The following is a 22371-nucleotide window of genomic DNA, read 5'->3' as shown; positions in this document are numbered from 1 at the left end:
AGTTAAAAGGCTAGTTTTGGGGTCTTTTTGTATATTTTTTTTTTTTACAAAATTCTTTTTTTACTGACCTGTTAAAGTGTAAGCAGAATATACTTGTCTATATCTAAACCAATTGTTTTACATGTACCTTCTAAATGAGAAATCTCTTCAAATGTGCAAATAACCCCATTCCTACAAAGTTGAGAAATATAACGAATACCTAAAGTTGTCCAAAACTTATCTTGTGACATATTCAAAAATTCATCCAAGTCCCCCAAAGAGGCGTAAAGTCTAGTTCAGCAGTAACCTCTAATAGTTTTCTCGTGTAGTCCCATACTTTAGTAAGGAGATTCACCATGGCGCAACATGCAGGGCCCTTCCTCTGCTTTAACTGTCCGGATTCCAGCAGCTCGAATATATTTTTAAACCCGGAGATGCGGACAAATTCTTTTAACACTGGGTCGAGCTGCCATTCTCTTATCCTTTGTAGCTGGGCTGCTAGGTAGTAACCTCTAAAGAAAGGGACACCCAAACCTCCCAGACTAACAGGGTAGTGAAGATATTTTATTTTCATTCTTACACGTTGTCTCCCCCAGATCAGCTCATTTAATAACTTATCAATAAGTGAAAACGTACTAACATCAATCCAGACTGGAGCAGCCATAAATTTATACAAAAATTGAGGAAGGATAATCATTTTTATAAGAGATTCTATAAGCCAATGATAATGGCAATTTAAACCATATCGCTATCTTATCTTTTTTTATTTTATTTTTTATTAGCGGGTTCACATTAAGCGGGACAAAACCATCTATAGAGGCAAACACTCTTATTCCCAGATACTCAAATGATTCCTGGGGCCCCAGTATTCTCAATCCCCCTGCGTTGTCCAGCACTATTTCATCCAGGGGCAGCAAGATAGGCTTGTTCCAGTTAATATCCTACCCCAACATACCCCCAAACTCCTCCACACTATGAATGATGTACGGTAAGGAGCTCAGGTTATCGCCGAGGCAAAATAGAAGTCAGCATATAAGAACACTTTTCCTACACTTACATCCTCTCCAAAGCCTCTTATTGAGTCATCTTACCTGATCTTTAAGGCCAGGGGTTCTAAAACTGGAGATAAGTGGCATCCCTGACACATACTTCTCAGTAGTGAAACAGAAGAAGTCAGCACACCGTTAATGCTAATTTGAGCGGTCAGGTTTGTATATAACATTCGTGTAAGGTTGATAAAATAATCCCCTATTCCGAAATTCCTCATTGTTGTCCAAAGACCACTCCACCCTGTCGAACGCCTTAATGGCATCCAAAGATAGGATGGAGCGGAGGCACCCCCCCTGGTCAGCATGTATAATCGACTCCACGACTTTCCGGAGTCAATACCATCAATTGATGGACAATACCTTAGCAATGATTTTAATGTCTGTGTTGAGCAGAGAAATTGGTCTGTATGCACCGACCTCCAACGGATCTTTCCCCTTTTTTCCAATTAACATAACAATAGCCTCTATCATAGATCTTGGAAATTCCCCCTCCTGGATTGAGTCACGAATAACCTCCTCCAGGCAGGGCAACAGGACATCCTGATACCTCCTGTAAACCTCAAACGGTAACCCATCCGAGCCCAGAGAGCTATTACCGTGAATTGATTTCAGGGCATTTTGTAGTTAACTCACGGAGATAAATGCATCCATAGCAAGTCTCCGCTTGAAAATTCAATATAGTTCAAATATTCTTCTATCTCGTCTACAGTTGCCTTGCTTTCGGTTCTGTACATATCTGTAAAATAACAATAAAAGGCATTCCTGATTTCTTCTTGGCTATGAACTATATTGCCCTGCAATGACCTAATTGCGAGTATGGAGGGGGCACTCTTAACTATGGCCGATAATAATCTGCCTGGCTTTCCTGACTCTCTAAAGGTATCATAACCAGAAAAGAAGATCTTTTGTTGTGCCTTTTCAAACAGAAAATCACCATACCTTCCATTGTGTATTTAGCATATCTTGTCTCTTAAGATCTGTCTGAGTTTCATAATATACTTGCTCCCTCCTGTTAACCTCTTCTTAAGCTCCTTTTTTCCCCCCTGTAAATCCCTCCTCATGGATGCTATCCTTCTCATTAGGATTCCCCTTTATAAAGGCTTTCATTGCATCCCAAACAAAATACATTATCGTGGAGCCCTTATTGATTTTCAAAATATCAGATATCTCCTGGATAAGTCGATGTTCTACAATAAGACTCAACCAGTGTGGATTTATCCTCTGACATACTCCACCCCTCTACTCTAACCAAGATCGATCTTCAGCAACATGGGGGATGGTCAGAGATCGACCTTGGCTCATATCTCATTTTAATCACTCTTCCCGCATATCTAATTAACGCCATGTCGATGTGGGACATGGAGCCACCCGTTCTACTACAGCAGGAGAAGACCTTGGTGCAGCCATTTCTGTGTCTCAGATATCAAGCAGTTTCTCTACAAAATGTTGGAGAAGTGTAACTGCAATGAACCTTTTCATCCTTAGTACTGCTGAATCTGTCCAATTCTATGTCCATCACACAATTCGAGTCCCCAATAATAATGGTTGTGCAGCTTTCCATCTGTTCCATAATGTACGGAGAATATGGCGGAGGAATGTAAATGTAAATGTTGTGCCATTAAATACCCCGTAAAGAAAAATGTGTCTCCCTTCCCCATCGCATGATATGGAAATGCACTTAAAGTCAACCCTATTATGTATCAATACAGAGACACCCCTTGAATAACTAGTGTAAACTGATAACAAGAGCTCATCCAGTTCTTTTTGATACAACAAATAGTATCCTTGATTAAGTGCGTTTCCATTAACCCTTTCGCTACCGATGTGCAAACATGGCGACCGCCTCGCACGTGCAGCAGGCGTCATGGCCAGCAGATCTCTGCTGTTTCATACAGCAGAGACCTGCGGCTAATTACCGTGACCGACAATAATTCCGATCACCGTAATTGCCGTGACTAGGTGTGGTCATGGCATCTAAATGCGCAAAAACCTTCCAAATAGGGCATCGGTACTTGCGTTGAACACCTTCAGCCTCGCTGATGAGGCTGAAAGTGTTCAGGCTGCGATTCTTATTTTGGCCATCAGATGGCAGGCCAGGATAAGAAATGAGCTGACTTTCAATGGCAAATATTAAAAACATAATTAATAAGCTCATATATGAGCCACAAAATGATCAAATTTTTTTCTAAAAATGATAAATATATAAAAAAATAAGAAAATATAACATTTTAAATCACCCCCCTTTTGGTATAATTAAAAAATAAATATAAATATAAACATTATGGGTATCCTCGTGACCAAAAACGCCCATATTATTAAAATAGAAAAAAAAAATCCAATCCGACGAATGACGTAACGAAAAAAGGGTCAAAATGGCCGATTTGCCATTTTTTTATTGCTACGCTTACCCAACAAAATGTAATACAATGTGATCAAAAAGTCACGCACACGCCAAAATGGTGTCATTAAAAAGTACAGATTGTTCCTCATAAAATGAGCCCCTAAACAGCTCAGTAGACATACGTTTAAAAAAGTTATGGGGGTCAGGATATAGTGATGTAAAAAAAAAGTTAAATTTTCCAATTCCACCCCATTTGGATTTTTTTTCCCACTTCCCAGTACATTTTATGCCATAGTCATGGTGGCATTAGAAAGTACAACTTGTCCTGCAAAAAATAAGCCCTCATACAGCTATGTGACTAGAAATATAAAAAAGTTATGGCTTACGGAAAATAGGGAAGAAAAATGAAAACCAGTAGCCAAGGGGTTAAACCAACTATACCTGGAAGATGTTTGTGAATCAGGTTAAAAAATGGCACATCTCTTCACTTTATACCCCATGCACCGTACATGCCATGCTAATATGTTAACCGACATACTGGGTCGAAAGAAAACCAGAAAAAAAGGAACCCCTTCGCCCCACCACATGACCTCACAGTCCAGGATCTACTTGTTGATCTCTGAAAGGTCCTGGGTAGATTACAATGCCTCATGCTGGCCATACATTAAGGAGAACCTCTCACCATGAAAATGCAGTGCAATCTGCAAGCAGATTTTTGTAGAGCAAGATTGCTCAAGCATGCGGAGTCTATGATCCTTTGTAAAATGGGCAAAAATAAAAAAAAATTATGTGAAAAATACTATTTTTTGTTTTTACAAGTATAAGTGCAGTTTGTGACTTAACATGGTCATTTCTCTTCTGTATGAAAACAGGATGCTTCTATCAAGGTAGAGCATAATTATTTCTAGAGTAGATACTGAAGAGCCTACCCTACAAGAAAAAGGTCTCATTTTCAATCTGTTAGTTCATACATTTAAAATAACAGTTCTATTAAAAATTAATCCAAATTGCATGGAAAGGAGTTATGAATAATTTAAAAAAATTTGTATTCTGGTTCACCGTCTCCCATATTGATGACCTATCTTCAGGATAGGCCGACACCCGATCAGCTGTTTGAAGAGAATGCTGTGCCCGTTGGAGCACTGCGTTCTCTTCACGGTTTACTTGCACTCTGTTGACATTGCAGCAGCCATGCAGTATAGTTACAGCTGCTGCGTCCCATTCACATTTCTTAATTGCAATTGCTAATATAATTTTAGTAATAATAAACTTCTTGATAAGTGAAAAAGGGTAATTTTTGTTTTTAACTTGATTTTTTAAAGGGTTGCAGCAGAGTGCCAACTGATGATGATGGCACGATCTCGGCTCCTGAACTTACGCCATACATGTTGCTGCACATGTTTGGCCGATGTCATGAAAGAGTTCCTCTTTTTGCTTTGGATATAGTATACAATTGCTTTGACTAATACTTTCACTTTAACTCTTTTTTCAGTACTGTTTGTGCAGAAATTGAATTCAGATGATCAGAATGTAGTTCTTAAAGCCTTGAAGAGGGTGTCTGAGAGCAGCATACAGAAGGAAGGATTCAAGACTCTGAGCCTTTTACTTACTAATGGAAACAGCAGAGTCATTGCAGCTGCATCGTCATTGCTTAAAAGTTTTGCTGAACAGCAACCTTTTAGGGAACGGGTAAGCACAATATTTTGTTATATTTATTCCTTTTAAGTGAAGATGTAAGAATATAGTTTAAAATGCACAAATAGCACCAATATTGCCTAACCTTACTGAAATGAATCTGTTATAGTCACCCAGGGGCAGACTGGAAATTTAATGTAGCTCTGGAAAAAAACTAACTGGCACGTATGTTGTAGGGTGGTCCAAATTAACAGAAGGTGGGGGCAACTCAAAATTCTGCCTCCACGAACCAAATACCAGTGCAGCACAAAATATTGCCTTAGCAAAATAAATACTACAGTGCACAAAATACTTCCCCAGAAGCTGCCTTTCTGTGTTGGACATCAATAGGGGCAATATTCTGTCATCCTCCTCCAGTTTAATATATGAATCAGGAGTCTTAGGAGGTGAGATGCAGGCCACAGCACCAAACCAGCACTACTTTCAGTAATGACCCCTTTAGTGCCCCCAGTAGTATGCACCCCAAGTGGCTAAATAAATAAAAAACGGAGTTCCGTTCTGCTGTCTGAAGTGCAGGCCTGTGGCCTGAAACGCCTGTGTCCCGATGCCATTTAGTACTCTGCTTCATATAGTGACCTGTGGCCAATGAGCATGATCAGCAGGACAGGGAACCATTGGCTCCCATGCCCCTCCACACGCGTTCAACTGTATCAGTATCCTGAGGACAGGTACGTTAACGCTGAGAGCCTCAGATCATTATGTACCCGGCTGTGCATAGTCTGACCAATATCCCCTGTAGCAGAATACACATTTATAATAGGTTCCCTACTTTCCCGCTGTAAAGCACTTATGGTGTTGATAATGTTTGTAAACATATTTGTGTATTGTAGCTATTGCCCCCCAAATGGTGCCATACACAGCCACCCAAAAATGCTAGTACCATATAGATTAGAGGTGTACAACTTGTGAACAGCATTCTGCCTGCGCTGCTGCTAATTGTAGCCCCGAATTAGCCATAAGTCGCCAGGGAAGAGGTGCAGGAAGGCAGAAAGCTGCAGTAACCCAGCACGGCCACTACACTTCAGGTAGGGAGACCGCAGGCAAGAGCTGATCGGTGAGGATCCAACATTCTGCTCCCCACCGATCGGATATTTATGACTTATCTGAGGAAAGGTCATTGATGTCAGGAGCCAGGAAAACCCCTTTATTTGTAGATGGTCACAAATATGGCTCCTTTTTTACACCATAAAATAGGCATAAAACCTATGATGAATCTGCCTCTTAGAGTATTCTTGGCTGCATGATGCCCTGTGCTGCGAATAAAGGTGAGGGAAGCTGGTGTGCACTGCCAGGTCATTAAATGGCATCTTCATAAGCACAATATGAAACAATGCAACGAGTTCCTGGAAACTCTGGGGAAAGGTGTGTAGCAGGAGTTGGGTGAGATATGGACATGAATACATCAACAGGTCTGGCTTCTTCATTGCTGCAATGTGCCTTTCTTCTGCAGTGGAACAAAGCAGTCAGGATGGCAGACAGAAGAAGCACTCGGGATACATTTTATTGCTGTCCCAGCCATTATAAATAGAGTGCCCCCATTAGTAATAGTGCCAGCAGTGTCCCCCCCCCCACCCCCCATTATTAATGTCAACAGTGTGTCCCTCATTAACTCCTTGAAACCAAACCGTACATTTTTGGCATGGACATCACACTGCACCTAAGGGTACTTTCACACTTGCGGCAGAGGATACCGGCTGGCAGTTCGCCGGAATTGACTACTGGATCCGTCAAAACGTATGCAAACTCATGGGATTTGTCAGATGGATCAGGATCCTGAATTTTGGATAGAGATAAAACCGTAGCATGCTGCAGTATTTCCTCCGTCCTGTAAAGGCGAAAAGACTGAACTGAAGACATCCTGATGCATCCTGAACTGATTGCTCTCCATTCAGAATGCATTAAGATAAAACTGATCAGTTCTTTTCCGGTATTGAGCTCCTAGGACGGAACTCGATGTGAGAGTACCCGAAAGTACTAGTCAAATTTGTTGATTGACACAGTGGTTCTACACCTATTGCCATAACACCACTTATAACTGTTGATAGTGGCCTCTAAACAAAGGATCAGCCCTTGACCAAACCCTCCTTTATAAAAAATATAAATAAATTATTTTTCTTTTGCATTATTCTATAACAAAAAACAAGTTAAATGTGCTATTTAATAATATTGCCACTTTAAGCCACTTAAGTTTTATATTGGTCCCTTGAAGTTAAATAGTATAATCGTGTGACCTTTAAACCGAAAAAGGCTTTGCACCCCTGTGGAAGGTACAGCTCCCTAAAACAGTGACATAAATAAAGTGCTGTCAAAAATAATGCCATTACATAGTTTATATAGCTTCATATTTATAGTGCCCATAGCAATAGAACCAGATAGTGCTAATAATTTTAATCCATTAGAGTCATCTCCTTAATATATGTGTTTTGCAGGCTCTTGTGTCCTACCTGGAGCAGCTTGAAGATGAAGATGTACACGTGCGTGTTGCAGGTTGTGCTGCACTAGGGTGTTTAAAGGTAAGGGGACAAAACTTCATGGAAAGTAATTAGTTATCTAAAAGTCAAATGCTGCATACTATATGTAGAAATGTATCGACCCTCTTACTGGGTTTGATTCTAAGGTAAAGCACAATAAATAAAGAGTTGGTGTAAAATTGTTGTTGTATATATGTACAAACAGATGTATTAACAAAACAAAAATCACAAAAAGGCTAATTTGTTGTTATAAACAAGAATTACATTATAGTAGAATTAATTCAGTTATGTTATAGCTACCAATCATGGAGACTCCACATGCTCAGGTTTCAAATGTGTTCCCTCCTGAGCTTTGCTTGCTACATCTGTGTGTTCTCCCCCTGATTGGAGTCTTACTGATCAAAGAAATGTTTGAAGATCAGATTGGTTAGAATGATGGTGTCATTTCCTTATCCACCAATGGTTGTATTTTATGGCATTTGCAGGGCTGATACCTATTGTTCACACACTTGTTTAGCATCTGTTAGGGCCCTTTTACACAGGCTCAGAATTGGGCCAATTATAAAGCATTTACCAATCATAACTTATGCCCAAAAAGTGCAGAGGCATACGCTTTATGCCGAGGAGTGAGGTGCTTTGTTTTGATGTCAACAACCTGGTTTTTGAAAGCTAGAAGCCAAGTTTAGGAGTAATAGTGCCCACGTCCTGGTCTGCACGCTTGGAACATGTTTGGGTGGGGCACATTATGGGGTCAGGGTTTGAAGCACGGAGCCTGCTCAGGAGCTGTGGGCATTGTAGCTGGAGGGTGACTGACAGTCATGGACATTTATCCCGTCAGACACCATAGAGACGTAGAATGTCTTTCTTCCAAGCTATACATGTTAAGGACCTTTAATCTTTCCTGGTAAGTTTTATCCTGCAATCCATGTACTAGTTTAGTAGCTCTTCTCTGTACTCTCTCAATATCCTTCTGGAGATATGGTCTCCAGTACTGCGCACAATACTCCAAATGAGGTCTCACTAGTGCTCTGTAGAGCGGCATGAGCACCTCCCTCTTTCTACTGGTAATGCCTCTCCCTATACACCCAAGCATTCTGCTAGCATTTCCTGCTGCTCTATGACATTGTCTGGCTACCTTTAAGTCTTCTGAAATAATGACCCCTAACTCCCTTTCCTCAGATACTGAGGTTACGACTGTATCACTGATTTTATATTCTGCTCTTGGGTTTTTAAGTCCCAGGTGCATTATCCTGCACTTAACATTAAATTTTAGTTGCCAGATTTTTGACCATTCCTCTAGTTTTCCTAAGTCCTTTTCCATTCGGTGTATTCCTCCAGGAACATCAACCCTGTTACAAATCTTTGTGTCATCAGCAAAAAGACACACCTTACCATCGAGGCCTTCTGCAATTTCGCTGATAAAGATCACCTGTATGTGTGGATATAGGAAGACGTTCATTTTTGTTTTACTTATAGTGTACTGCAGTCTATTGTTATTCACAGTAAGCCTGATCAGGCTCCTACCATTAGCAGGAGCCTGATCAGGCTTAGATATACCATGGCAATCCGGATGCCTGTGAAGGTGGCCAGTTGCCATGGTAACCATCGGGACACTGCCACAGCAGCACATGGTCAATAGCAATTGCAGCACGTGAACAATTAGACAGAGGAGATCCCCTCTGTCCTCCAATTGGACCCCTGCGGCAAGCAGGACTGTGGAGTTGGGGGTCAGAGCTAATTTTGGGTGGAGTCGGTGTTAATATTGTGTAGTTAATATAGTAGCTTTCATATACATTTAGAAAAATGTTAACATGTTAATCATAAATATATTTTGTGTTTTATCAATCTATGGCCCAAAAACTGTGGTAAATAAGGTTCCAGTGGTGATAGAAAATCAGTTCTCACTTCTCCTGTGTTCTCTCCTGTCTCTTATCTTTGTTTTGCTCCAAGGCCCTTAGTTATAATGCCTGAAACTGTGCTGCACATGCACATTAGTAAGTTTCTCTTCTAAAGACTAGAGGAGGAAGTTCGCTACAGTAGATAGATAGACCGGGAAGACAACAGGATATGGACACCTTTTGTAAAAAAAAAAAAAAAATCACAAATTTCCACATTTATTTTGTGGAGAAAATCATTTCTCCAATTGGTTGTGTTTATTTTTCTTTTTGTTCTACAGCTGCATGTGCTTCCTATACATAACCCCTTTGATGCCGTGGCCCTTAGGGACCGCTGTATGGAAGGAGCTAACCATCGGGCTTCTGCTCTGCTGTGCTTGAATGGTTAATGTGGTATTAACCCCCCCCCCCCTTCTTTAGGATAGCTGTTGGCAATCCCCCCCCCCCCCCCTCCCAGTTCAGGGTGGCAGAGTGGTGCAAGATATCCCCCCTTTCAGGATGGCCAGCGCTGCAGCACCATCACCCCCCAGACTCCCCCCGTTCAGGATGGCCAAGCGGTGACCAGAGTGTCAGCTGACACTCTGCTGGAAACGCCGTTTAACCCCTTCCATGCCATGTTTCTTAGGGACCGCTGTATGGAGGGGCTAACCATCAGGCCGCAGCAGCCTAATGCTTGAAGGGTAAACTTTGGGAGGGAGCTCCCTACCCCATCGGGCCCTGCGCTACTGTGGCAGTGTCGCCATGGTATATCTAAGCCTGATCAGGCTCCTGCTAATGGTAGGAGCCTGATCAGGCTTACTGTGAATGACAATACTCCGCAGTACACTATATAGTGTACAGTGTATTGTAAGCGATCAGAAACTCGAAAAATTTGAATATCGTGCAAAGTTCATTTATTTCAGTAATGCAACTTAAAAGGTGAAACTAATATATGAGATAGACTCATTACATGCAAAGTGAGATATTTCAAGCCTTTATTTGTCATAATTTGGATGATTATGGCTTACAGCTCATGAAAACCGCGAAGTCACAATCTCCACTACCCTTAGTGGTGCTCTGTGTCTTTAACCCCTTAAGGACTCTGCCCTATTTCACCTTAAGGACTTGGCCATTTCTTTTGCAAATCTGACCACTGTCACTTTAAGTGCTGATAACTTTAAACGCTATGACTTATCCAGGCCATTTTTTCGTCACATATTGTACTTCATGACACTGGTAAAATGAAGTCCCCAAAAATTTGTATTTGTAAAAAAATACCAAATTTACCAAAAATTCCAATTTACCAAAAAGTTTCAATTTCTCTACTTCTATAATACATAGTAATACCTCCAAAAATAGTTATTACTTTACATTCCCCATATGTCTACTTCATGTTTGGATCATTTTGGGAATGATATTTTATTGTTTCGGGATGTTACAAGGCTTAGAAGTTTAGAAGCAAATCTTGAAATTTTTCTGAAATTTTCAAAAACCCAATTTTTAGGGACCAGTTCAGGTCTGAAGTCACTTTGTGAGGCTTACATAATAGAAACCACCCAAAAATGACCCCATTCTATAAACTACACCCCTCAAGGTATTCCAAACTGATTTTACAAACGTTGTTAACCCTTTAGGTGTTCCACAAGAATTAATGGAAAATAGAGATACAATTTCAAAATTTCACATTTTTGGCAGATTTTCCATGTTAATATTATTTTTTTCCAATTACAAAGCAAGGGTTAACAGCCAAACCAAACTTAATATTTATGACCCTGATTCTGTAGTTTACAGAAACACCCCATGTGTGGTCGTAAACCGCTGTACGGGCACCTGGCAAGGCGCAGAAGGAAAGGAATGCCATACGTTTTTTGGAAGGCAGGTTTTGCTGGACTGTTTTTTTTTTTTTTTTTGTTTGTTTTTTGTTTTTTTACACCATGTCCCATTTGAAGCCCCCCTGATGCACCCCTAGAGTAGAAACTCTATAAAAGTGACCCCATCTAAGAAACTACACCCCTCAAGGTATTCAAAACTGATTTTTCAAACATTGTTAACCCTTTAGGTGTTCCAAAAGAATTAATGGAAAATAGAGATACAATTTCAAAATTTCAAATTTTTGTCAGATTTTCCATTTTACTTTTTTTTTTTTTCCTGTTACAAAGCAAGGGTTAACAGCCAAACCAAACTCAATATTTATGGCCCTGATTCTGTAGTTTACAGAAACACCCCATATTTGGTGGTAATTCTCTGTACGAGCACACGACAGGGCGCAGAAGGTAAGGAATGCCATGCAGTTTTTGGAAGGCAGGTTTTGCTGGACTGTTTTTTTTGACACCATGTCCCCCTGATGCAACCCTAGAGTAGAAACTCCAAAAAAGTGACCCCATTTTAGAAACTACGGGATAGGGTGGCAGTATTGTTGGTACTAGTTTAGGGTACATATGATTTTTGGTTGCTCTATATTACACTTGTAAGGCAAGGTAACAAGAAATAGCTGTTTTGGCACAGTTTTTTTTTTTTTTTCAATTTACAACATTCATCTGACAGGTTAGATCATGTTTTTTTACCTGTACGCCCTGTGTCCGTAACAGGTCTCCTGCAATAGCAGTGTTTAACCTATGTCAGTAAGTGTTTCTCCTCTGATCAGCTATGGGACCATTTTGCACACTGATTGGAGGATATGTGCTAACTGACATGGCTGTCCACCTACAGGCAGTAACTGTGTAATTTCTTCTGCAGACAGACAGTGTAAGGGTACTTTCACACTTTCAGCAGAGGATTCCGGCAGGCAGTTCTGTCGCCGGAACTGCCTGCCTGATCCGGCAAAATGTATGCAAACTGATGGCATTTGTCAGACGGATCCGCATCCGGTGTCATCCGGAAAAACTGATCCGGATGCGCAGACCAGAAAGCTGGATCTGTTTTGCCAGAATAATTAATGCCGGATCCTCACGGCATGTATTCAGTCTTATTGGACCGAGATAAAACCACAGCATGCTGCGTGGTTTCTCCGTCCTGAAATGGCAAAAAGACTGAACTGAAGACATCCTGATGCATCCTGAACTGATTGCTCTCCATTCAGAAGGCATTAGGATAAAACGGATCAGTTCTTTTCCGGTATTGAGCCCCTAGGATGGAAAAGAATAACGCTAGTTTGAAAGTGTCCTTATAATATACAATATCAACTGAATTAGAGGATTTAAAGCTTGGGCTTAGATTTGTAATATATTTATGCCAGTTGTCATTGAAAGATATGATGTTCAGAAAGAGTGACACATTTTATGAAGCACCTGTTACACTTTTCCAGTATAGAAGTTATGTAAAGTGATTGAGGATGAGTGTACATTTTTATTTTATTTTTTATATGAATTTCATTCTGTTTTGTTTTTCATTGTTTTACTCCCTGAGCAATAACTATTTTATTTTTCTAATCACAAAGCAGTATGAGGGCTTGTTTTTTGCAGGACAGGTTGTACTTTCTACTGCCATTACCCTAAGTTCACACCTGAGCGTTTTACAGCGCGTTCCTACGCGCTGTAAAACGCTCAACAAGGAGAAACCAATGCTTCCCTATGGGAATGGTTCTCACCTGGGCGTTTTACAGCGCGTACGATCGCGCTGTAAAACGCCCGACGCTCAAAAAAGTTATTGAGCTTCTTTGGGGCGTTTTGTCGCGCGTTCCCGTACATAGACTTTCGGGAACGCGCGGCAATGGGCGTTTGCTTGTCTCTGTATGCGCGATTGTAAACGCAGGTACAATCGCGCATACAGAGTGCTCCATCGCGAGCGCTCAGGTGTGAACCCAGGGTTATTTTATATTGCATACAATGTAGTGGGAAGCTGGAAAAAATCTAAACTGCAAAAAAAAGTGTAATTTCTAGTTTTATGGATTTTGTTTTTACGGTGTTCCCTATGCAGTAAAACTGACATGTTAACCTTATTCTGCGGGTCAATACCATTACAGCAATACCACATTAAACATTTTCTTGTGTTTTAATACTTAAAATACTTTAATACTGTAAAAACTTTATTTTGGATAAATGTTAATATCTGACCTGGCAAAAATTCAGATGTTGGATGCTCCACATAATGGGACAAATGGGACATTAAAAAAAAAGGTCTGCTCTCCTATCAGCTCACAATGGAGGGGTGGGAACCTTGTGTTGGGTTAAGGGTGTTTTTTTTTATTTTTTTTTTATGTTTTATTATTTTGTGATTGTATATCTATGCAAGTCTATGTATGTAATAAATACAAACCTTGAAAAAAGTGAATTCTTTTTTTATTTACATAATCATATTCTGACCCAATCATTTTTTATATTTAAATCTACGGAGCTGTGTAATGGCTAATTTTTTGCGGCACAGTCTGTAGTTTTTATTGGTTTTATTGATCGTTTTGAAATGTGTATGACTGATCAAAATTCAGTTTTTTTATTTTTGGGGGGGGGGTGAAGTGCAAAGATGTAGATTTTTTTTCATTAAACTGTTCACTGTGGGAAAAATAATATTTTCATAGTACAGGCATTTTGTGACACTGCAATGACAATTCTGTTTATTTTATTGTTAAAATTGGGAAAAGGATGATTTGAGTTTTTAAAGATATTTTATTTATTTTTATAGTTTTAAAAACTTTTTTTCTTTTTACTCTTAAGACGCCTTGGCCTTGGCCTCAGAGCTTTAAGAAGGGCCAGGGTTGCCATATAAACTGAACGACTCCCTCGATCTCATAGCAAGGGAGCCGTTGAGGCCTTAGGACTGCAGCACTCCTGGGATTTAACTGCTCAGATGCTGTGGCTGCAATTGAGCATGGCATCTGTGGGGTTAAATGTCCGTGATTGGCATCATCACAGCAGGCACCTAGTAGGCACAGTGCCTGCTCAGCTCCTGAACAGACACCATCTTTTAAGTCCGGACCTGTGCCGTACATGTATGGCAGATGTTATGAAGGGGTTAATGATGTATAATAAAGTTAAGTAATTCTAAAAAGATGTCCTGGTTTAAAGCACATTAACCGAAATGTTATATTGTATGTCTTTTTTGCATTCACAGGCCAAAGAAAGCATAGAACAACTTGTTTACCTGTGCCAAACAGACAAGGAGGAAGTAAAAGTGGCTGCCAAACATAGTCTGATACTTTTTGGTAAGAGAAGTGTAAATTTGTCTTTGACATGTCAATTATTATTGTATAATTTTACTAGCCTCAGTTTATTTTTAAATGAATTTGACTTACTTCGGGCTACGGGTATTTCTCATTCTCACTGAAATCTGCTCTAGTTGCTTGATCTATTGCCCTAATTCTGGTCTCCCGAGGGTTCATGAACTCAATTAAGGTGAAATTTTATCAATTTGATCATAATTTAATGAATGTTTTATAAGCCGTCATGTTTTCAGATAAGGGATACAGATCGAGCAGCTCTCTGATGGCTTTCAGTTAGGAGAAAGAACAGTCTACAAAATCATTGAAACCTGAAGGCTGTCGAGAACAATCAGTTGAAATTTTCTGTTAAAGTAAAGAATGAATTTTTTGTAACTCGCCTGTAAAATCCTGTTCTTGCTACATGCAATCGCTTCCTAGTGGCAAGAGCTATACCCACGGTCTTCTATGTTTCCCAACAAAGGTGTCCTTGGCCTTTTAGGCAATGGGTGGCTTGTAGTATCAAGACCTGTTTACCAAGCCTATTCAGTTTGGAAACAATATGACCTAGGGATGATCTAATTACAGTGTACAAATATGTAAAAGGACAGTACAGAAATCATTCTAATTAACTTTTTATACCCAAGACTGCTTACGCACTTTTTTAGGAAAGAAGGTTTCACCATAAACATAGATGGGTTTTTTTTTACTATAATAGCAGTAAGGGCTCATGCACACGACCGTTGTTTTATTCCGTGTCCGTTGCACCGTTTTTCGTGATTTTCTGCGGACCCATTGATTCTCAATGGGTTCGTTGAAAACTTGGCTAATGCACAGTTTGCCATCCGCGTCTGTGATCTGTTGTTCCAGTTCGTCCAAAAAAATATAACCTGACCTATTATTTTCGCGGAAAACGGTTTGCGGCCCAATTCAAGTCAATGGGACCATCCTGTTTTTTTTTCCTATCATTTGCATGACAAACCTGTCTTAGACTTTTTTTTACATTCCTTTATGTCTGGTGGTCCTCCAAAAATAAAGGAAGACACACGGAAACGGAACAACGGAACCCCATTTTGCGGAACGGAACACAATGGTCGTGTGCATGAGGCCTAAAGCTCACAGACACAGGATGTTGTGATGGTAGATGAACTGAAGTTTAAGAGGGACCTGGATGTCTTTCTTTAAAGAAAACCTATCAGCACAAAATGCATTCTGAAGGCAAATGATATAGAGCAGGAGGAGCTGAGCAGATTGATTTATAGTTTTATGGAAAAAGATGTAGTAAAACTTCAAATTTATACATTTATATCTCTGCTATTTCTAATTTCATTGTTCACGGGGAGATGTTATCAGTGAAGGCTATCAAACAATAACAACTCCACCACAGTACACAAAGTTAAAGGTGTATTCCCATCCGAAACAAAGGTGGCATATCGCTATGTCCCACTGAGAACAAAGCGGGGAAGTTGGTGGCCGAAGGACCTCTGATTCAGCCACCTTCAAGACCTCTTTCTACCCATAGTGAATGGAAGTGAACCGCCACAGCTCTCGTTCATTTCCATGGGGCCGAAGGAAATAGCCGAGCCAGCACTTGGCTATTTTGAGTGGCCCTCTGGATTGTATGGATGGCGGCTGCGCATGTGCAGTGCGCCCTCCACACCTTTCGGGGGTCCTCTCTTGGTGTAGGTGCAGGTCCCAGAGGTGGGACCAGCACCTATCAGACAATGGGGGCATATACTAGCGATGTGCTGTCTGAGATGGGAAAACCCATTTAAGAGTATTGCTTTGGCTACCTTCACACTGTTTTTTTGGCTTTCCGTTTGTGAGATCCGTTCAGGGCTCTCACAAGCGGTCCAAAACGGATCAGTTTTGCCCTAATGCATTCTGAATGAAAAAGGATCTGCTCAGAATGCATCAGTTTGCCTCTGGGGACGGATCCGTTTTCTATGACGCAATCTGGCACAATAGAAAACGGATCTGTCCTCCATTGACTTTCAGTAGTGTTCAAGATGGATCTGTCTTGGCTATGTTATAGATAATACAAACTGATCCGTTCTCAACGGATGCAGACTGATGTATTATCTGAACGGATCCGCACCAAATGAGTGTGAAAGTAGCCTTATATGGAGGTTTGTATTACCATGCCACACGTGTGTATTGCCCATATGCTAAGACTAGTGTTGTCAGGGACCTCTTGCTGTTTCAGTTTGTAAGGCATACACACCCATGGCACGGCAATACAGGTTTGCACATCGGCAATATAGATAACTCCATGCATTGCAGTGTAAGATGAGCACGCTATCATGGGAGTATCAAACTGCATCCCCCCCCTCAGTACAGGCAGGACCAGGCTCAGTCCCCCCTATTCGCTTATACTCTGTGCCTGCTGTATGACAATCAATAGAGATATCGTTACCGGTTCTGAACAGCAATAACAATAAATATATAATCAGAAACTTAGTAGTAATAAATATATACATTAAAATGTAATAGTAAGACATCCCCTTTAATAGCTGAGTCTTGATAGAATTTATATCGGTTTTGGTTCATGTATTTATAAAGCATTACTTTGTAAGTTTCCGTTTTTCTTTTGTTTTTAACACAGGAGAAGATGGTAAAAATGCTTGTCGGCATTTGGAGGAAACTCTGGGAAATCTGCCTCGACTTTTCTCACCTGGAGCAATGGCAAGCACTGCGTTCTAAACCTACCAGACACGTCATCTTGGAGACAAGATGGACACAACTACGAGACAAGAGGCACATGAGAGAGGAATTTCAAGATATGAGCAAGTGTAGATGACAGTATTGAGGAGCATCTTTACTGCGGACAGCTTTGTGCTGGATGCTGATAGAAAGCTTTATTAAAATGATCTACCTCTGACAATTGTAATGTTTCACTAAGGGACAAGATCAGTAATGAGCATCAACTACTACTCACTGTTCAAATATACAGTCCATATGTTCCATTATTGTGTGGGATAATGCAATATGAAATCAGAGAGTTTGCAATATAGGAAGGCGCCTGCTCATTGATGTTTATATGTAGATTTTATTCCATGATGTAAAGATCCGCCATGCATGCCCTCATTACAGTACACGTGTAAGCATGGGCTAAGTGACCACTGCTATTTTTGTAACAAATGCCACTAGTCCATGTGGAGTGGTCCTTGTAACGGAATTCTGTATTTTTGTTTTTAATGGGAAATAACATGAGAAGAATGGCCTGATGGGAAGCTTCCAGTGATAGTCAGACCTTGTTTATATCAATAAATGTGGCTTATATTTTTACAACAACAAAATAATAGCAGTCTATATGAGATCTGTCAACTGACTATTTCTTGTGTAAAATTGTGCTATATCTTTATATGTTCAGGTTATAATTCTGCTGACACTCTTGATATATAGTTTTCTTCAGCAATTCTTTACTCATCAGTTATTTAGTTACTAATTTAAGGGACATTTCCATCAGAACAGGGTATTTTTTCATACTCAATATTTATAAAAACAAACAAACTTTTTTTTAGATTTTTTTTCCTGCTTTTCTCGTTCATTTCGACAGTACTATGCCATTGGAATTTAAATGCAAAATATTGTCCTTTTGTAGCAGTCAATACAAATAAGACCTGCAGTATAGATATACCTATCTATTGTCAGTTTACTGCCACGCTGAGGGGAATATTTTATCTCAAGGGTAACCCTCATGATAGTAATTCTAGAATTAGAATAACAGTAGGACAGCTCTATTGTTCTCTTGATAGGCATAGATAAAGATGCCCATAGAAGAGCACTGCATTGGTTAGTATATTGTGTCACTCATCCTTCTTCCCTCGCTGAAGACGTTAAGTGGGACTACCCGCTGTACTAAACGTCCAATCAAATAGGAGCCAGGATGGGAAGTAATAAAGATGGAGTGACTTAAAAAAAAAAATCATATCCAGAAAACCATCCACCCCTTTTTTGATAAAACAAATTAATTAGAACATTCACATATAGGCTGTTAATATGTGATACATTTTTGCTGGAAGTGTCCCTTTAAAGGGAATCTGTCACCAGCAACCTTCTTATCTACGAGTTTGCATAGACATATAGCTGTGGTTCATCTGATTAAAGTGCTGTTTTTCTTTTGTTGATCTGAAGCTTCGTTCCCAAGTTATGATACTTAGGCTTTTGGTTGCACTTGCTCTTTTGTTGCACCCAAGCTCCACTCCTTTCTGCCTTTCTGTGGCAGGCCCCTCCCTGGCTGCTTTGGCGCTGCCTAGCGCTGTCAATCATAGCAGCCAGAGAGGGGGTGGCCACAGAAGGGGGGGGGGGGGGTGCTTGTGTGCAACAAGAACAATGGTGACGCCCTCATTGCACTAATGGCCTAACTTGCATAATGGGAAAATTATAACTTTGGAACAGAGCCTCAGATCAACAAAAGAGAGTTTTGATTACTGAACCACAGCTATGTGTCTATGCAAATACTTGACTAGGGAGGTCACTGGTGACAGATCCCTAAATACAAATGTATTGTTTTAGTTGTTGTCACGGCTGCACCTAATCAGTAATATCACAGCTGCAGTTGGATGAATAGTGTTGAACTATAAAAAAACGGACACATCACTCTTAAGACTCCTGCTTGCTGTATAACTATCACTATGTCGGGGTTTACGTGGATAGGCGTCAACCATCACAAATCTGCTGTGTATCTCATTTTAATGTTGGGCCCATAAAAGTGAAGTTTTAATAGGACATTGTCCATTGTGCTGAAATCTACATAAGGCTGCGTAAGGCCCAATTACACCAGAAGATAATTGATAAGATCATCTCTAACAAGCACTCGTATGAATGCTATTTAGCGATGATCTGGCAGTATAATACTACTGCCGATTACCTGATGAACAAGCAAATGCTCGTTCATCAGGTATTCAGTCTTTCAACATGTTTAAAAATAATCGTTTTCAGGCAGCAGATTGTGTTGTGTAATCAGCACTCTGCTGCTGGCAAACAATGATTCAGTATGAGGATGAGCGATAGCATTAGCGATCACTCGTCCCCATACTGAGGAGGAGATTGCGGCTTGTAATAGCAGCTGTCTTCTCCACTAGAGAGCAGGGGATTGCCAGGAAGGAACACTTCCTTCCCGACAGTCGCCTGCCTGATCAGCAGGTGTAATAGGACCTTTAATCTGGGAACTCCATGCACAATGATGTGTATCCTGAGGTGGTAAACTGACTTACATTTCCTTTTCCTTCTCTGGGAAAAATTACTCACCTTGCTCAACTCTAGTACTGCACCCTGGTAAGCAACTGCTGCTGGCAAGGTAGACCAGTTGCTAAGTCTACTGTGGCCTGCCTTCTATCTTCCGCTGCAACCTGTGCCCTGCGGCTTTGGCTATACATCACTGCCAGTTGCCCAGAGATGACATCAAGGCAGTGGTTTGGGATCGGTGAGAGGAGTATAAGCGCCTTTAACAATTTGCAGGCCATGGGAAAACTTTTGCTTTGTGCTGGAATACCCCTTTAATGTACATTGCTTTTGCTATTGATCCTGACCTTGGCATTGTTCTGCTCCTACCGAGTCTTTTGGATACTATGCTTGGTACTTGTACCTGGCCCTGACTTCTGGCCTGTAGCCTGTGTCAAAATGATTGCGGTATGTGATCGTAATACATTGTTCACCCAGGTTTTTTTTACTTTGTAGAAATTACACAAATCACAGATATAACACAAAACTATTTTTTAATAGCCGAACATTCTACCTTCATGAAACATGCCTCAAACAAATGACCAGCCCAAAACAGACCAGGTTGATATCCACTCTAAAAAAGTATGGAGTGCACTAGAGATGAGCGAATCAATTCTAACAAATCAAATTTGTTCAAAGTTGGCCTTCTGGTGCAGCAAGAGCCTGGCCCTGCTGCTCAAGACAAACCCCTTCCCCTTGATTGACAGAGCCATGTCAATCTTGTGCCCTTGCTCTGAGTGGAACAGGCATCAGCAGCAGATATTTTGTGCTTGAACAGTGCAGATACACACTCCTCATGTGCAGAATATGTCTGGTTACACCTAGAAGTAGAGATGTTGGATTTAAATGAAGGAAAACTGCCTCCACTTCCAGGTGTACCCAGACATCAGTAGCACACACACACAGTCAGTAGCAGCAGCAGCAGATCCTCTGCTCTTGCACTGGTACTCGGAGCAACATTAAAGGCAACCAATTGATAGGGCCAGGCCAGACTTCTGGCTCTGTCAATCAAGGGAGTGAGGAGGAGTCTCTTGAATATTGGAACCAGCCCCCTAGTGCTCCAGAAGGCTGATTGTATATGAATTTCTACTAACCCTTAAAGACTTAAATCTTAGACAATAACTACTCAAACAACATTATTCCTAAAGATTTGTGGTATGAACCACCCTTTTTTATATTAATGAGAATACAGCATAGGAGGAGCCTGATTCCAATCATGGCATGGCACTAACTAAGCAGGGGTCGGCCTGCCTGCCAGCTTACAACCCTTAACCAGGACATCCATGCCTATTTGTCCTCCCAGGCAGGCTGGGAAAGTGTTGGCCCAGAAAATCCTGGGGATCTGTCATCTGACTAGTGTTCGCCAACATGCTCGTTCACTCTGCTGTAGGGCTAATGGTAGCACACCATGGTCCACCACAGAACTTCTCACCAAGAAATTTGTTTATACCAGGTCTGAATACTTTTAAGTTATTTAATAAAATGTATTTGTATAGCGCATCAAGTTGTTTTTCTTATTTTTTGGTCCACCTTGCCAAGGTGGTTGCACATGCTCCATTCCATCCTTCAGGTACCAGCAACTATATCTTCTCTTAGAAGTTATGATAGTTACAGGGAGAGGAGGTCATGCCCGCAACATTTATAGCCGTATATTTGGAGCAATGAATGGGAAGATCTGGTTTTTTTTTTCTCTACAAAGAGATTGTCATGTACTATATGATGTCTGATTTTCTTTCTTGCATTAATCATGGGATAACCCCTTTAAGACAGTAGTAACCTGAGAGAACCTCTGAGGCCCTGTAAACCTCTGAAGCGTACAGAGAGGCTCTATCTCTAGGGTGTATCCTCTATTATGGGTAAGGGAATAATTTAACAAAAAGGGAGGGGGTGTAAGGCCTGAGTGCATGTCTAAATTTTAGACCATATTAATTTTTTAATCGGAAGCCATTTAAAAAAATATATATAATTTATTACTTAAATACACATAGTACAAAAAAAAACATAGGGGCAGATTTATCATAGCCTTTTAGCTTATGCTGTACTCTGATAACCAGTCACCACCTGGATGCTGCACTTGCGTATGCATGCTTACGCCTCATCATACATTAGGGACAGCCTCCAGTAGTCTGAGTCTGAACTGAAATGTACACCATCCCTTGGCTGGTGTGGATTTTAGTCATCTTCTACGCCAGAAAACCAAACTGATTAATGGGGCAGGGCCACAGCCACACCCCTTTTTTTTGGGGGGGGGGGGGGGAAGTGGCAAGGCCAGCAAAGTAACTGCTCAAAACTTTTGCCCAGGTGCTGTTGAAAAAGTTTCAGACATGCAGTTTGCGACTAAAGTGGTGAATTTGTATGATAAATGTTGCCCATAATACATATATATATATATATATATATATATATATATATATATATATACATATACACACAGTACAGACCAAAAGTTTGGACACACCTTCTCATTCAAAGAGTTTTCTTTATTTTCATGACTATGAAAATTGTAGATTCACACTGAAGGCATCAAAACTATGAATTAACACATGTGGAATTATATACATAACAACAAAGTGTGAAAGTCTGAAAATATGTCATATTCTAGGTT

General features: G+C 40.5%; 1 protein-coding gene across 7 annotated transcripts in view; it reads left to right on the top strand.

Moving 5' to 3' along the window:
- RIPOR1 (RHO family interacting cell polarization regulator 1) overlaps positions 1-21266 on the top strand; it is a 289814-nt gene extending 268548 nt beyond the window's left edge. For all 7 annotated transcript variants that reach the window (XM_044271143.1, XM_044271141.1, XM_044271138.1 and 4 more), the window contains 4 exons: positions 4862-5058; positions 7494-7577; positions 14456-14546; positions 17146-21266. In XM_044271143.1, the coding sequence (XP_044127078.1) occupies positions 4862-5058; positions 7494-7577; positions 14456-14546; positions 17146-17243 (470 nt within the window). In that variant the 3' untranslated portion in view covers positions 17244-21266. The remainder of the gene's footprint in view (positions 1-4861; positions 5059-7493; positions 7578-14455; positions 14547-17145) is intronic.
- Positions 21267-22371: the final 1105 nt, after the last annotated feature.

Source organism: Bufo gargarizans, chromosome 10 (genome assembly GCF_014858855.1).
Source record: "Bufo gargarizans isolate SCDJY-AF-19 chromosome 10, ASM1485885v1, whole genome shotgun sequence".
Taxonomy (NCBI): Eukaryota; Metazoa; Chordata; class Amphibia; order Anura; family Bufonidae; genus Bufo; species Bufo gargarizans.
This window is presented reverse-complemented; position numbering and strand designations above follow the sequence as displayed.